This window comes from Vombatus ursinus, unplaced genomic scaffold (genome assembly GCF_900497805.2).
Source record: "Vombatus ursinus unplaced genomic scaffold, bare-nosed wombat genome assembly UNPS02014802.1, whole genome shotgun sequence".
Taxonomy (NCBI): domain Eukaryota; kingdom Metazoa; phylum Chordata; class Mammalia; order Diprotodontia; family Vombatidae; genus Vombatus; species Vombatus ursinus.
The window spans coordinates 2,762,381-2,778,360 of NW_020954580.1; the positions used below are offsets into that span (position 1 = coordinate 2,762,381).

General features: G+C 38.2%; 1 protein-coding gene across 3 annotated transcripts in view; it reads left to right on the forward strand.

Annotated features, from left to right (window-relative positions):
* The window catches only part of EPHA4 (EPH receptor A4), a 166,522-nt gene that overhangs the window by 125,556 nt on the left and 24,986 nt on the right, over positions 1-15,980 (forward strand). For all 3 annotated transcript variants that reach the window (XM_027873555.1, XM_027873556.1, XM_027873557.1), the window contains exons 6-11: positions 852-976; positions 1,968-2,127; positions 4,117-4,228; positions 12,573-12,631; positions 14,817-14,930; positions 15,231-15,416. In XM_027873555.1, coding sequence (XP_027729356.1) covers positions 852-976; positions 1,968-2,127; positions 4,117-4,228; positions 12,573-12,631; positions 14,817-14,930; positions 15,231-15,416 — 756 coding nt within the window. The remainder of the gene's footprint in view (positions 1-851; positions 977-1,967; positions 2,128-4,116; positions 4,229-12,572; positions 12,632-14,816; positions 14,931-15,230; positions 15,417-15,980) is intronic.

Here is a 15,980-nt window from a genome sequence, read left to right on the forward strand (position 1 = left end):
CTGGCTCATAAATCTGAAGCAATCTGATTCCTCAGTAGAGTATTGAATCTGTTCCTGTATGGGTCAAGGGAGGGAGGCATTGTCTGCTTGCCAACTTCCCTCTCCACCCACCCCCCCCAAAAAACAAAAGAAAAGAAAAAAAGAAAAAAAACCAAAACACTGAGAAACTGCTAGAAAAAAAAATGCCATCTATGACCAGAGAAACTAATTATTGAATTGTTTGTATTTTTTCCTGATTTTACACAGTGCAAACTGTTAAGGGTGCCATGTTTGGCATTTTAATTGGAGTTGTTAAATTATACAAACTGTTTATACTACAGAATCATGTTTCCCTTTTCAGGGAATTGAACATATGAATTCTCATCCACATACTCCCATCCCCTTAAGAGAGCTTTGAATTTTTTTTCATTTTTTTTAAATGAAGTTTAAGACCACTAAAATGCCACCCATTAGTAATTTGGAAGGAGGATGATCCAGTTTTACAGAGCTGAAAGAAACTCTTCTAAAAGCTTTTGTGTTTTCAAAAGGTCAGAAACAAGTCAGCATTCTATAACTTTGGCCTTTTATGAGGGATTGGCCATAGGCACTGTGTAACACCATAGCACTTTGGACCACCGAGCTCTGACTTCAGGGATCCTCTTTAGAGTAAAGACCAGGAAATCAGAATGCTTGGGAATTCTCTAAAAATAAGACCTCTTTTGTAAAGTGGAATGGGGTAAGGGAGTAGGGATGAAGATGGTCTACATGTGTAAAAAGAAAAGAAAGGATAAAATTGACTCATTATGATCATTAATGTTAAGAAAATTATTAAAATAAACTCTTTGTTTCTGTCTTTTAAATGTTTCTGGCAGCTCCCTCTTCCATCGCTTTGATCCAGGCTAAGGAAATAACGAGATACAGTGTTGCCCTGGCTTGGCTGGAACCTGATCGACCAAATGGAGTTATCTTAGAGTATGAAGTCAAATATTATGAGAAGGTATGATTTAAAAAGAGGAAGTCAGATTTTCTTTTGAGTTAAGATTAAGACTAGCCCTAGGTACTTGCATCTTTTCAGGGCTGAATATATTTGGCTTCCAAATAATGATGGTCAGTTATGAACTTCATCTGCTCAAATAGTGACTCAATAATATGATGCCTCCTGGCATGACTGTACATTTTGTTCTTAGGATGGAGCAAGGGGTATTTACCATGCAAATCAGTGTCATTTAAGAAGCTCAAGACACTAGCCAAGACAGTAATGTAAGAATGAAACATATATGACAGTAATAATAATAACATGTGTTTAAGTGCGTAGCTTCTGTTCACAATGATAGTATGAGTTTGATGGCTTTTAATAGAAAATAGGGGAGGGAAAATTACATTCTTCAGCCTCTCTAAGTTATAGAAAGACACTTTTTTTTTTTACACATAACTTGTCTCTCTTCAAGAAAAGAACTATGAAAAGAGCTATTTGCATGCAAGGTTGTCTAGAAAATGAACAATTACCTTCTCTTTCTCTTTTTTAAAAAAAGATAATCGCCTATTTGCAGCCTATTAAAAGCAGAAAAGGACTGAAGATTTTTATTCAAACTAGATTACAACATTTTTTTTGACATTTCCTAGCCAGAAAATACAAAGAAGACTTTGACAGGGTCCTTCATGTACTTATTTCTGTCGTGTATTGTTGAGGGGGGGGAGCCTACCCGTTTTCATTAAGTGTTATTGTCAAAAGAGATTATAATCAAAGATCTGGATGTTTACCTGGAGTTTCCGGTATTCTGTGTCAAAAGTGATCACTGATACCTTACTATCCCATGTCTTTTCTGTTTGGTTGAGAGCCAAGAAGAAAAAAATAGCACTTAGAAAAATGAAGTGCGTTTGGAACTTTAAAAAGAAATGCAATCTACATATATTGTCAATCTCTAAGTGAATTTGCTTTTTATTTTTAATCAGCTTCTACTTTTCGTCACCTATGCCTTCTTTTGTAGGATCAGAATGAACGCAGTTACAGGATTGTGCGGACAGCCTCCAGGAACACTGACATCAAAGGCCTGAATCCCTTGACTTCCTATGTATTCCACGTGAGAGCCCGGACAGCAGCTGGCTATGGAGACTTCAGTGAGCCCTTTGAGGTCACGACTAACACAGGTGAGAGGAGCAAAGACCTGACCAGGAGCAGAATCCTTCTGAGACTTTTCTTTGGAGGGATAAAAATATTTAAAAACAAGAATCATAGCTGACATTTGTGAGATGCATTCAAGTCTGCAAAGTACTTTCCTCTACCTATGGAGTACAGATTAAGTCCTATTAATGACAATATGTTATACCTTGCTAAACTCACATTTATAAGCACTTTAAGGTCAGTAAAGAACCTTACAAGTATTATTTCATTTAATCATTAAACTGAACACCAAGTCACTCTCCAAAGACTTATCCAGGGATTTTGTCCTGTGGAATATTGCTTGAAATAAGTGAGCGTGACTTGAAAATCTTGTTATTCACAAATTCTGCATTAAAAGGATTTGTTTCCAGCCTTATAGTATTCCCTTTCAGCTATACCATACCTTATTTTGGCCATCTGGACTACTCACTGTCTTCTGTACTTCATTTTCTCCTAGAAATTCCTCATTCTGTTCCCAGCACTCTAAGAATGTTCTCCTGAAGCTGCCCTGCCTCTCCCTCACCCCCACCCAGCCCACCTTGAATTCTTATCTATCCTTTAAAGCCCAACACAGATGCCACCTCTTCCAAGAAGCCTTCTATGATCAGACAATAATTACCTAAACCTGCTGTGGTACTCATAAAACACTTTCCTTGTGCCTTTTTATGCATTTATGATGCATTATTTTATATTACAGTTATTTGTATATATGTCTTCTCTTCATACTATACCCTACCTTGCATTGGGGTGGGACCATAGATTAATCATGGATTTTCTTGATAGCTAGCAAGAGTTGGTCAGATGAAGTGAGAGTTCTTAAGAATAGGCACCCATGAAAGTGTTTATGGGCATCTAAGGAGTCCGTGGACAGGGAGGAATGGAAGGTAAGAGAGTGGTACAATGGTCCGGGGTGGATCTTCTCGGAAAGCTGGAAGAAGATAAGATCAAAGACACCTTTGGAGAGATTGTTTTTGTTGATTGGTGCCACTTACCCAGAGCTTACAAAAGAAGGAATGCCCAGGCAAATCTGGACTATGAAGTCAGAGGAAGAGGAGGTCCACCGATTAGGGCAGGGTTCTTTTAGGAAGTAGTATTCAAATTTCTTGTAGGCAGAGGGAGTATTTTGTCTTCTGAACCTAAGACCTTGACTTTGTTCCTTATAGATACTTGATGAATAGTTATTGAGTCCACTGGGATGTTGGCAAGTATGGAAGTCAACATTGAACATTCAATCACATGATCATAGATTTAGAGCTAAAGAGGTGCTCAGATTCCATCTAGTTCAATCCCAATCCCCTTGTTTTCCAGAGGAGGAAATTAAGGCCAAAGGAAGTTAAGGCTCAAGGTCACATAGGTAGTAGATGGCAGAGCCCAGATTTGAAGCTGGGTTCTCTGTCTCCAGAACCAGTCATATTTTCACTGATCACATGCAGCCTCCTTTGCTTTCAGCAAAAAAAAAAAAAAAAAAGTGGGCAGACATTCACTAGCTGACGACACAACCTTTTTGAGTTCAGATTTCCAGGTGGTAGGGGTCATTTCATCCAGGTGAAGAAAATTTTCAGGTGAGGAAATTAAATTCCAGAGGTGAAATGACTTGCTCAAAGTCATACAGGGACTGTCTTATTACAGATTCAGAGCAATAGTCTCCTCTACCACTTGGCCTCCTATTATGTCTTTCCCCTGAGGCATGAGTTGGAGTGAGCAACAGTTCTCAGCAAGCTGGAGTTCTTCTCTAGGCATTCTGGAAAGGTCTCTATCTCATTAAAGCTATCTGTAAGGAGGTGATGAGGGAATACTTAATGAGAGACCAAGAAGCTAGGACAGCTTCCCCATCCCTGGGCTAGGAGGAGGATTCTAAACAGAAAATTGAAGTGGAGAGAAAGGCCCTCTTAAAAGTCCCATTAGGGACCCCCTCACCCTCACTAAAGTTGAACCTGTCATGTCTTAGGGCAAACTGTCTTATTTTCTTTTTCTAGTGCCTTCCAGAATCATTGGAGATGGGACAAACTCCACGGTCCTCCTGGTGTCTGTTTCCGGCAGCGTGGTGCTTGTGGTCATTCTGATTGCAGCCTTTGTCATCAGCAGGAGGTAAGGATTTAAGTCTCAAGCTTGGGGCCCCTCCTCTTACTTTATAAGGGAAACTTTTGTTTCCTCCACACAAAGCTACATTCTTGGATTAGCATCATAAAAGGACATTTGCATTACAAGCTCCCTCCCTTGTCCCTTTGATCTTCAGTTGCTGGGGCCTCTGCCCTCCTAAGGCTATGGTCAGACTCCTAGCAGCCCTTCCTGAAAAACTACTATCAGCCACAATAAGAAATGCTTACCTTGCTTACATCTGAAGACTGATGCTATAGTTTATGCTGAATTTATTGAGTTGTATATATCACCTTCCATGATTCTATGTGACTAAAGGGAGGAAATTAAAAGCCAATCAATAATTAATCAAGAAACATTTATTAATAGCCTACTCTGTGCCAGGTACTATGCCAACCTATAAAATAAATAAATTAATAATAATAATAATAATAATAATAATAACAATAATAATAATAGCTGTTGTTTATATACAGCTCTTTAAAATTTGCAAAATTCATTGTTATCTTGTTTGAGACTTAGGACAACCCTGACAGGTACAGGTGATATTATCCCCATTTTACAGGTGTGGAATCTGCAGCTCAGAGAAGATAAAGTGACATATCTGCTTACACAGAATTTTAAGAAATATCATTTTAGAGAGTTTTGCTTAGTGAATATTATCTTGTCCCCATTGACTAGAGCAGTGGTATTTATTGAAAACGTTACTAAATGAGTGAATGACAGTATCAGAACAGTCTGCCAGGGGTTGGGTCAGAATTCCTTGTTGCCTGCATCTAGGTACATCCTATTTTTACTGAATTCTGTCACATTGACTTAATTGAGACATGTGATAATAATAGCAATGACTATTACTGAAATTTCTATAAGGCTTTAATATTTCCAAAGTACTTTACATACATTAAGTTACTGGCTGGAAGGGTAGCTACACGGCCAAGTGGATAGAGTACCACATTGCAAAGAATTGGACACAAAAACAACTGAACAAATTGGTTGTAAGTTGGGTTATTTAAGAAAGTTTTCTTTAGTCTATCTGCAAATATCTGCTTTAAGGATAATTCTCTTTCGTAAGGAGTATATAATAAGAAGTGCCTATAAAGCAGCCTGCCATAGTGTACCAAGCACTGGATTTAGGTATACCAAGGACCTGGATTCAAGTTTTGACTATGCTATTTACTAGTTTGTGACTTTGGGCAAGTCACTTAGCCAAATTTCTGCATCTGTAAAATGGGGATAAGCCCATCTACTTGATTAATAATTGTCTATTGATTGACTGATTATCATGAGTAAAGTGCCATATAAATATGAAAGATAATGATTCTATGTGAATCTTGATTCTGCTTTACTACCTGTGTGACTTTGCCCAAATTGTCCTGTCTGGATCACAGTTTTTTCATCTGTAAAATGAGGGATTTATGCTACATAACCTTGAAGGCTCCCATTGTCTTCTCTAGAGTTCTGTAAGCCTAGGATTAAAATCCCTACCAAAAAAGGAATGCTATTTCACTACAGACATTGATCAGTCCCTTAAAACATTTCCCTTAGAAGAGACATTCTGAACATGCCTCGTAAATGTTAGTTTACTGAGGCAGGGAATTTGGAAGCCTAGTTTATTTCTCATGGCATTTCTTTCTGAGAAGACTCAAGGTGACTCTGGCAGCTCAGATTTCAAGTGAAAACAAAGCATTATAATGTCTCAGTGTTGGATAAGAAAATAAAATCATGAAAAGTAAGTCTAACCTCTTACATTTTACAAGGGTTGAGTGACTGTCCCTTTTCAAAAGCAAATAGCGACTGGTATTATCTAACCCCTCTCTTAAGGTCATTCCAACTTCGCTCTAGATTTATTCTTTTTTTTTAACTTTTAAGTGGTCTTTAAAAAAGCAGTGAAATTTGTGCAATTATAAATAACACATCCTTCTTTGTAATAGTTTCTCTCTGAGGCTTAGCTTCTAGCTCAGGAGCTGTCCCAAAGAAAGGAAATCTAAACATATGAAAATGTAATGTAGAGAGACAGGTTTATTAAAAGCCATGGCTACAGAAAATAGCATCGTCAAGCTCGATGACTTAATTTCCTTTCCAGTTTTATTGATCACTTTATTATTTAAGACAGGATTGATAGCTGGATGCATCGGATTTCTAATTATGAGTCGCCACCTTGGAGGATTGAGCCTGCTGAGTTCCCAGAGATGATTCCTGTCCCATCTCCCTCGTAAAAGAAAAAAAAAATGTCACTTCCCAAGGCTGATAAACACTGCTTGGTGATTGGCCCTCAATGGATCACTTTTTAGAAAATGAAATGTCAACCCCTTGCCCTCATATTGATTCTTCTTTAGTATTGACCATAAAACTGTCAAAGGAAAGGCTGCCTGGAGCCAGGTAGTTGACAGGCTCACTTTGGCTACTGCATACTCAGCCGATTCTTCTCCTCACTCTGGCTGTCTATTTCTTTATCTCAGGCTGGTGGTGCTTAAATTGGACAAGAGCAGGTAAAGAGAAGACAGGTAACAAGCACAGAAGTCTAACCTAGGCTTTTAGGGAGAGTAAGAATGAAAGGGGTAAAGAGATGAGGAGACCTTTTGGAATCCTCCCCTTAGATGATAAGCCAGAGTTTGGCAGAGGCTCCTGGAAAGTAGCAGATGAAACAAAGCCAGGGAAATTAGAATGGCCTCCTCTGTGGATTGCCCCTATTCTTCTAAGTGTTCTGCTTCTTAGAAGTAGAATTTTAGAGCTGGAAGCCACTCTGGAGTCCAACCCTCTCATATTACACATGAGGACACTGAGGCTGAAGAGGGAAAGTTCCCAAGGTTACAGTCTAGTAAATGGCACAGCCAGAACTTGAATCCAGGTCCTCTTAACTCCAAATTCAGTGCTTGATCCACCATGGTAAACTGCCTTTTAGGCATATCTCCATATATAAGAAAAGATCTAATCTAAATCATACCTGAATGAGAATCCTCTTTACTACAGAATCGCCACCATCATTATCACCATCGTCAACAGCTGACACATTACCCTTTTGAAGCTTACAAAATACTATATGTCATTTAAGCCCCAATACAACTAACTCTATGAGGCCAGCTAGATGGCACACTGGATAAAGGTCCAAGCCTGAAGTCACAGAGACTCATCTTCCTGAGTTCAAACCCAGCCTCAGACACTATCTCCATGACCCTGGGCAAGCAACTTAACCCTGTTTGCCTCAGTTTCCTCATCTGTAAAATGAGCTGGAGAAGGAAATGGCAAACCACTTTATTATCTTTTCCAAGAAAACCCCAAATGGGGTCACAGAGTCATACACAACTGAAATGACTCAACAACAACAAAATAACTATGAAGTGGATACTACAAGTCTTTCATTTTGCAGATGATGAAAATGAGGATCAGATTTGTCTATATTCACACAGTTAAGAAGTGTCGTAAGATAGGATTTTGATCCAGGTCTCCCTGGCATTAAGTACACAGTGCACCAATCTTCCCTTTGACAGATGGATAGCCTGGCTTTTGCTTCCAAAAACTCTTACATGAGGGGGAAACCAACACTGCCCTGGGTAGCCTATTCCATTTTTTGACCTCTCTGATTTTAGGATATATTGTCCTTACATCCAGCCTAAATCCACATCTTTGCAACTGCCACCCTTGGCTTTTGGCTGTGTCTTATGGAATCAGAACAATTCCGATTGCTTTAAAATATACAGAAACAGACATGTCTCTCGAACAGCTATTATGTCCTCTATAAAGCTCCCCTTCTCCAGGCTAAACACCACCAGTTCCTTCAATCTGGTACTCAATTTGCATGATCTCTAGGCCCGTGGTATAGTAGAAACCCAAACTAGGGCTTAAGGAATGCTTGTGGATTGATTGGTGGGTTTACTGTTTACTGTATTGTATTTAGACTCAGAGGACCTAGGTCCAAATTTCAGTTCTGCTACTTACTTGACAAAGTCCCTTACTCTCTCTTAACTTCAGTTTCTTCATCTGTGAAATGGGAGAAACTGTAATACTAGAGCCCTTCTAGGGTTCCTTTTAGTTCTAAATCTATGATCAATGGCTACCTTATTCCTCCCTCTGGATGCTCGTTCTTAAGTTAACATATTAGCACATTTTTAGACTCATAGTAGGTACTTAATAAATGTTTAAAATTCATTTTGCAAAGTTAATGGCAGTAACAGGTGCCATACCATGTTTCCCAACTCCTAGTCGAATCTTGAATAGAATTCAAACCTAACAGTATAAGGTTTCAACAGTTGTGATAGCAGGCAAAGTTTTGGGGCATTTTGAGGCCGCTCTTTCAAAATCTCCAAATCTGGGCCTACTTTCCATATGAATTGAGGTACCAGTAAAATGTACAGCCAAGTCAGACTTCAAAAATCTGCCTCCTGCTTTTGTAGAAGGTTAAGTTCCTCCATTGAGGAAAAAAAACAACTCATGGGATACTGGCCTGTTTCCATTTAGCCAGCTTCTTTCCTGGGCACTCTGTTTGGCTCTTCTGGAATATTATGTTCACAGAAGAATGAATGGTGACTTAAATTGGCACTGATGAAGTCGTGTAAACTCATACAATGAAAGAGGGCAGATGGTGCCACCTGAACATTTCCACCCGGCTCCTTATCATTGTATTCCTATAGTCCAACCATTTCAAATTGTCCCTCGCAAAGAACAGTTAAGAAACAGTTGGTACAAGGGCCACAGAGGCTACCAAAAGGCAGAGGCAAGAAGGATGGCTTTTATGAATCCTCATCGACAATACCGAGGAAGCTTGAGAGTGTCCCCTAGGAGCCATTCTGGTTATTAGATTGCTTTACTTTTTAATCTGTACTCCAGCTGAATAAATTAGCTACCTTTTACTAATTAGTTTTGGAACAGTGGACTACATCAATCAAACCCTTCTCCTGGAGTACTGAAGTTAGTATCTTAATCAGATAAGGCCCAACTCTGAATTTGTCTATTTATTTTCCTTTTGTCTGGTTTGGGAATAGTCAAGGTACCAACTAGAACACATTGGTTGAGAAGGCTGTACTTAGGAGTCCATGCTGTTTCTGAACAAAGCTGGTTAAATACTCTTTTGTAAATATCCCTTAGCCTCTAAGAAGGTCTTCATCATTCTTTCTCTTAGGCTCACCTGTAGCTTTCTCCTTTCTTAGACTCCTGCAGTTTCTGAAAACTTCTGTGTGCCCTCTTTAGTCTCTCTTCTCCCTCCTCCCCCCTTTTAATCAGCACTATTCAAATCCCTATAATTACCAAATTCAAACTTCCCCCAAAGCTTTCCTTCTGTCATTCAGGTGAAGCAACCATCAGATCTTCTTAGGATTGGGTGTTTCCCAATGGCCCACTGACTGAATAATGAGCCTCCAAAGGGTTTTCTTTCCTGCACAATAACTGACCAGAGTGTTCCTCTACCTTGAACCAAAGAGAAAAGGTCAACAGGTGACAAAGCTGGAATTGAAAGCAGGGCATTTTTGTTTTTAAAGGTATTATTAAAAATTAATAAGCTACAATTAGTATTTGAACAATAATCCTTGTGTTTCTTTCTTTCTTCTTTTTTTTTTAAAACATGACCCTACCCTGTTTTTCCCTCTTCCAAAGTCAGACCTAAGGATGTTTTTAGTAATAAAAGTTTACCACTAACTCCAACCCACTTACATTAATTTCCCTGTCCGTATTTAAATATCCATCCCACTCATTTCATGAGGGAGTCAGATGCGGAACTACAAATTAAATAGTATCGTAATTTATTATTTTATTTTGCATTATATTTATTATGATATTTCAATTATTGTGTTGTGATTTCATTTCTCTTCTTGCCTTGCGTACATTGGGAAATGTGCTAGATTCAGGGATGGCACTAATACCATCCTTTAACTATTACTGCAGTTAAAGGACTGGCATTTCCTTACTAGACTTTGATTTTTGGAAGTAGAAAAGTGTAGTGTTACTTGACTAAGCTAATTTACAGAATGTCAAAATTAGGTACAAAAGCAATCCCTCTTGGATTTATTTATTTATTTATTCATCAATTAATTAATTAATTTAGTCTTTCTGATGGAAAGCAGCTTGAATCAGTGTTTTAGGTCTAGAGTGGGTTTAAAGATATCCTTGTAGTTTCAGGTAACGGTTTTGGGAGTTCCAATAACATAAAAATCACACAGGCACTCATGGTGATATGTGCCTCTCTATATGCAGCCACATGTTTGTTGACATCCACAATGGTTTGATTTGTACCTGCTCTAAATTCTATGTTTCAGAGTATATCAAGCTATTTAATGTCATTGATGAATCAATGGACTTTAAGAGCCTGTGAATCCAATTGCAGTGGTTTATGCTTAGAAAGGATAGCAATGTGATATTTGTAGAACATTAGTGTCAGAAGTAACCTTAGAGATTATCTGGCTTAAACATATCTCTTTTCAAATAAAGCCCAGAGAGTTGAAGCTGCTTATTTAAGGTCACACAGTAAGCTAGGAAGCTGAGAAAAATCAAAGACCGACTGGACTTGTCATCATGAGATTTAGATTCTGGTCCCAGCTCTATTATTATCTAGCTGATGGACCCTGGGCAATTTATTTCACCTTTCTAGTCATTAATTTCCTCATTAAAAAAATATTATAGGGATTTGTTTTCCCTAAAGATGGGTATAGTGTAGGCCTAGACATTCAAAGAGTTACTTTAAAAAAAAATGTAACACAGATATGTACACTGACATACCAGAGAGGACTTTGTGAGTTTATGACCCATACTCAATAAAATATGTAGGCCTATAGATTGAAAATTAGAGGGAATTCTGTTTAAATTATCCTAGAGTACTAGGTTTAGTCATTTGTATTTTCTTAGTCATAAATGATAATGTAGCCTACAATGTCCTTTCCCTCCCAACTGTGATGACTCCTCACATTTAGTACCCCCATAGCTAATTTATGGCCTGAGTATTTTGGAGAATCCTCTTATGAGCACTCACCAATGTGTTTTACTTTTTACCAGTCAACCAAGTGGCATTTTATTTTAACTAAATAACAAAGTAAATAAAGTAATTTTGTATATATTTTATAAACCTTGAGGTTAATCTCTCAAAAATACCTATTGATTCAGTGAATAATGAATATCCATGGGAATATATCCCCCACATGGAGAACATATGTGGCCAACATACACAGGGAGCACATGTGACCATTACACAAACATGGAGGAATAATTCATGCCTACAATGTAGTTAAGCTATAGATGTTTTCTATTGATGTACTTCAGCTGATGTACTCTCCTCAGAGCCATGTGCAATTCAATCTTTCCTCTACTGAAAATGCTGTGATTAGTGATCTTTTCCCTTGAAAGGATACATACCTTAGTTATCTTTTCCTTGGCCAGGCTGTATCAGAAGTACCAAGGCCTAAGTAGAAATCAGATCTGTCTTTTACATTTTTCTTAGAACTGTTCTATTAACTGTTTCTCTTTTTCTGAATTTTTTTTGTTGTTATTGAAATTAATTCTTTTTAAACTGAACTGATCTCTGCTATATTCTCAAGGAAACAAGTTCACCTATCACCTAACTTGTGGTCAGAAAACCATTTTACATTTTAGAATTTATCACATCCTTTGGATAAGGGTAAATATCCCCAGGACTCTACTTCCTCAAATAGAAAGAAAAGTGTTTACCTGACACTGTGGTAAGGAAAGCAGTTAACCTCACCCCAGTAGTCTCTTTATCATATGCAAAATAGCAGTAGCTTTTCTGGGAAAATAACTGAAAATCTATTGATCTCTATTTTCCAACCTGGTCTCCGTCTTTGATCTATGGTAACAGAACTCATAATAAATGAATGAAATAATAAAAAACAAACACTTAACTATGTTCTAGTTACTATGCCTAGTGCTGAGGTTACAAATACAAAAAAGACAATCTTTCCCCTTACTTGCTTACATCTGATACGGGAAGACAACTCATAGAAGGGAGTGTCCAGGGAGCAGTTTTTGGGCTTGGAAATTACAGAGATGTGAATGGAACTATAACAGAATGGATTGACATGTCCTTTCCAGAAATAGCAAGGTTGATTTGATTATTGTTCCTAGAGCTAAAGGGAAAGATACTCAGTGGCATGGCATGAACATTTCCACAGAGAAATAGAATGTTGGGTCTGGGTCCTAACTATAGAATGATAAAGCAAGAGTTTCCTGTTTTAGGTGTTAATGATATTATCACCTGTCTCCTATTTTAAGCTTCATTAGGTAAGAACTTGCTTGGTTCACACTATGCCTGTCTTTAGGCAAGGTATTGATTTCAAATTCTAATAGATTTGAATTTTTTTTTTAAATTTTATTTTGTTTGGTTCTTTTTCCCCAACAGACGGAGTAAATACAGTAAGGCAAAGCAGGAAGCAGATGAAGAGAAACATTTGAATCAAGGTAAAAAAAAAAGAAATCTTCAAGGTTGAGTTTTTTGATCTCTTCTGGGATGCTCATATCATGTCCTTATGTTTAGGAAATGTAAATGGTCTTCATCTGGAGAGACCTATTTTGTGTTTTCCTTTCATGCAACCACTCAAAGTAATTCACTTCAAGTGAATCAAATCATAATAACTGCATGAGATTTCTATTTTTTTCTTTTTTTCTTTTTTTCTTTTCTTAGGAATAAAGGGTTTGGAGAGCAGGAAATTCCTTAAACCTCTCTAGATTTTTTTTTTCCTATTTTTGCTTTCCAGCCTGAAAGGGTATTATCCTTGTTGACTCTTCTTTTCAGCTGGGTGGCAATGACATTATTACTTCATTCATATAGGTGCTCTCTTGAGTGAGGCAGATCACAACTCCTTCAAGCTTCAGCTGGGGGATTATCTCTGAACAACAACACCACCACCAACAACAAAAAAAGCATCACCTGATGGTGAACTTTCTGGAGACCAGCTTCTCCAAACTTCTGAAAGCTGGTACTCAGGCACATAGTCTGTCTCAAGCTATGCATGATAGCTTTCAGTCTTAATAGGGCTTTCCATAGCTTAGGGTCCACTGGTGTAACCTTCAAGAATTAAAGTCACCTCCCTGCCACAATGAGACAATTGATATGCAATTTAAAGAGGAAGACATTGTCACCATCGATTCATTTTTGTGAGACATTGGTTGTAAAAACCATCAATGGGATATAGCACAAAGGTCTTTAATAAAGTCCTTACCCCATCCCTCACTTGGCATGGATAGGACTCTGGGTTCTCATGGGTTATTTCAATGGGGCATTTGAATAGGTCCTATCAACCTGGAAAGGCTTTGAGTATGGGGCTTGGTATGAAGCACAATACATGTCTATTTTCAGAGAACCAATCTAGCTCATTTCAGAGAGGCTCACTACCCAGTTGGCTGTAGGGCAATGACTTCTCCTCCTCCTCCTCCTTCTCCTTCTCCTTCTTCTCCTCCTTCTTCTTCTTCTCCTCCTTCTCCTCCTCCTCCTCCTCCTCCTCCTCCTCCTCCTCCTCCTCCTCCAGACCAGATCTTAAAAATGATCTACTTAGTTATAGTGGGATTGTGAGCTCAGATGGTGAATGTCCCACAGCCAATGACATGATAGATTCATGAAGTATACTCCTATTTGAAGATGTAAGACAAAAATGATAACTTTTCCAAGGAAGAATGGTGTTGGGATGATATAGGAGTCTGGAATTTTCAGAGTTTATGAAATAATTTCCTGAAATATTTCATCTAAATGTAAATCATTTCATAGTCTTGAGTGAATGGTCAACTCAGTAATATAAGGTTGTCTCAAACATGGAGAACTGAGGGAAACACATACTTAAATTACCCCGTATATTTTAACATGGGAACTGGGCCAGGTGTAGTGGCCATGGGGTCTCTGGCGAGTGGGCAGAGCCTCAGGGAAAGGGATGGGGTAACAAGAGGTCAATGAGGGCTCATAGGCTGGTAGCAGCATCTTAGGAAATTATTTCTGTAATGGCTACTCAATCTTCTCTCTTCCTCTTTTCTCTTATCCCTATCAATCATTCCATCAAAATTCTTACCCAGGGGGTTAACTGAGAATTCTGAACAGGGTGGTGTCTAATAACATAGAATTAGGATTGCAGGTACAAGAGAGTAGAGGAGGAAGAGAAATCTCAAACAACCAGGAAGGAAGAGAAGTTTCTGTGGCTAAATGGCCATCCTGTTGGGTGAGTCATTTCTAGATGACCATTTCTATGTCAGAAACCTATGTTAATTGAGAACCATCTTTCAATCACCTAAACTATTAGCAAGTGAAAAAAAAACTCTCCATAAAAGCTCTCCTTTCTTCCATTTGAAAGATTTTCTGTAAATTTTGTTCTCTTCATTCCTGTGTTCCAAAAAGGTAGTCAAATTTCAGTCTTCAACACAAAAGCCCTCCTTTTGGAAATAACAAATTTTTATCTCTAACTAGAAAAGAACAGGATAGAAATCTAAACCTTTGTTTAGTGTTCATTGCTCAACGGACTTCAGTTCTTAATTCATATTTTACTTACGTCTAGACAATGATATTAGCCATGTATTCCCTTTCTTGCTTAAAAAATACCAAAACTTTTCTGATTGGCATGGTCAAAACCTTAAACCAAGCTGTCATATTTTTGCCTTTTAGGTGTAAGAACCTATGTTGACCCTTTTACATATGAAGATCCCAACCAAGCAGTTCGAGAGTTTGCCAAAGAAATTGATGCATCCTGCATTAAGATTGAAAAAGTCATAGGTGTGGGTACGTATTGGAACTTTTTAACACTCTTATTCTGATAGGGAGGTTTTGGGTTTTGAAACAAATGTATATCTATACACACATATATATAGACATACATACATATATATGTATACACACACACACGTATATACACACACATACATATATATGCATTCCCTGAATAAGGTTAGTCTTGTTTGAAAAACAAAATTAGGTATACAATGGGGAGTTGTGGCAGAAAATTTGTTTGGGGGTAGGAGAGGTAATGCGATCACAAATGAATCCGTAGATCAAAGTGGATACTTTTTTTTTCTTCCAAAGGTGAATTTGGTGAAGTGTGCAGTGGGCGTCTCAAAGTACCTGGGAAGAGAGAGATCTGTGTGGCTATTAAGACTCTTAAAGCTGGGTATACAGACAAGCAGAGGAGGGATTTCCTGAGTGAGGCCAGCATCATGGGACAGTTTGACCACCCAAACATCATCCACTTAGAAGGTGTAGTCACCAAATGTAAGTAGGTCACTCCTTTTCCAGGCCAATGTGGGAATCACTGGGAAATTAAATCCACATTTTCTTTCTAGGAAAATGACAGATGGAGCAGATCCACTGATTGCTAATAGGAGGAAATCAGTGCAGGACAAGTCATTAATCTTGTAGTCAGCTCTAAATGGGTTTATGGTTTCGTCTGATACCCTACCTCAAGGCAGCTTGTGTGTGTGTGATTTTCAAGAAATTAATACTGCAACTTTTTTTGTATGCCATGACATTGTTCAAATATCTGCTAGGCCACAGTGATTGTCACAGGACAGGCAAGAGCAGATGGTGAGCCAAATAGATTTATACGCTTTTTACATAAATACAACAAAATCTTACTCACACCTTGTGCTGGAAGTTCTAAATCCAGATGCAGCAGGTTGAGTTGAAGGAATCTTTATTATATTTAGAGACTTGTCTGCTCTTTCTGATTTATGGACACCAAAGCTCAGCTCCCATTCCCAGTAACACCTGGTTGAACCTTGCTTTCTTAGTCCATTAACATTCACTGAGCCTGTGAACTACGCTTCAGTTAAAATA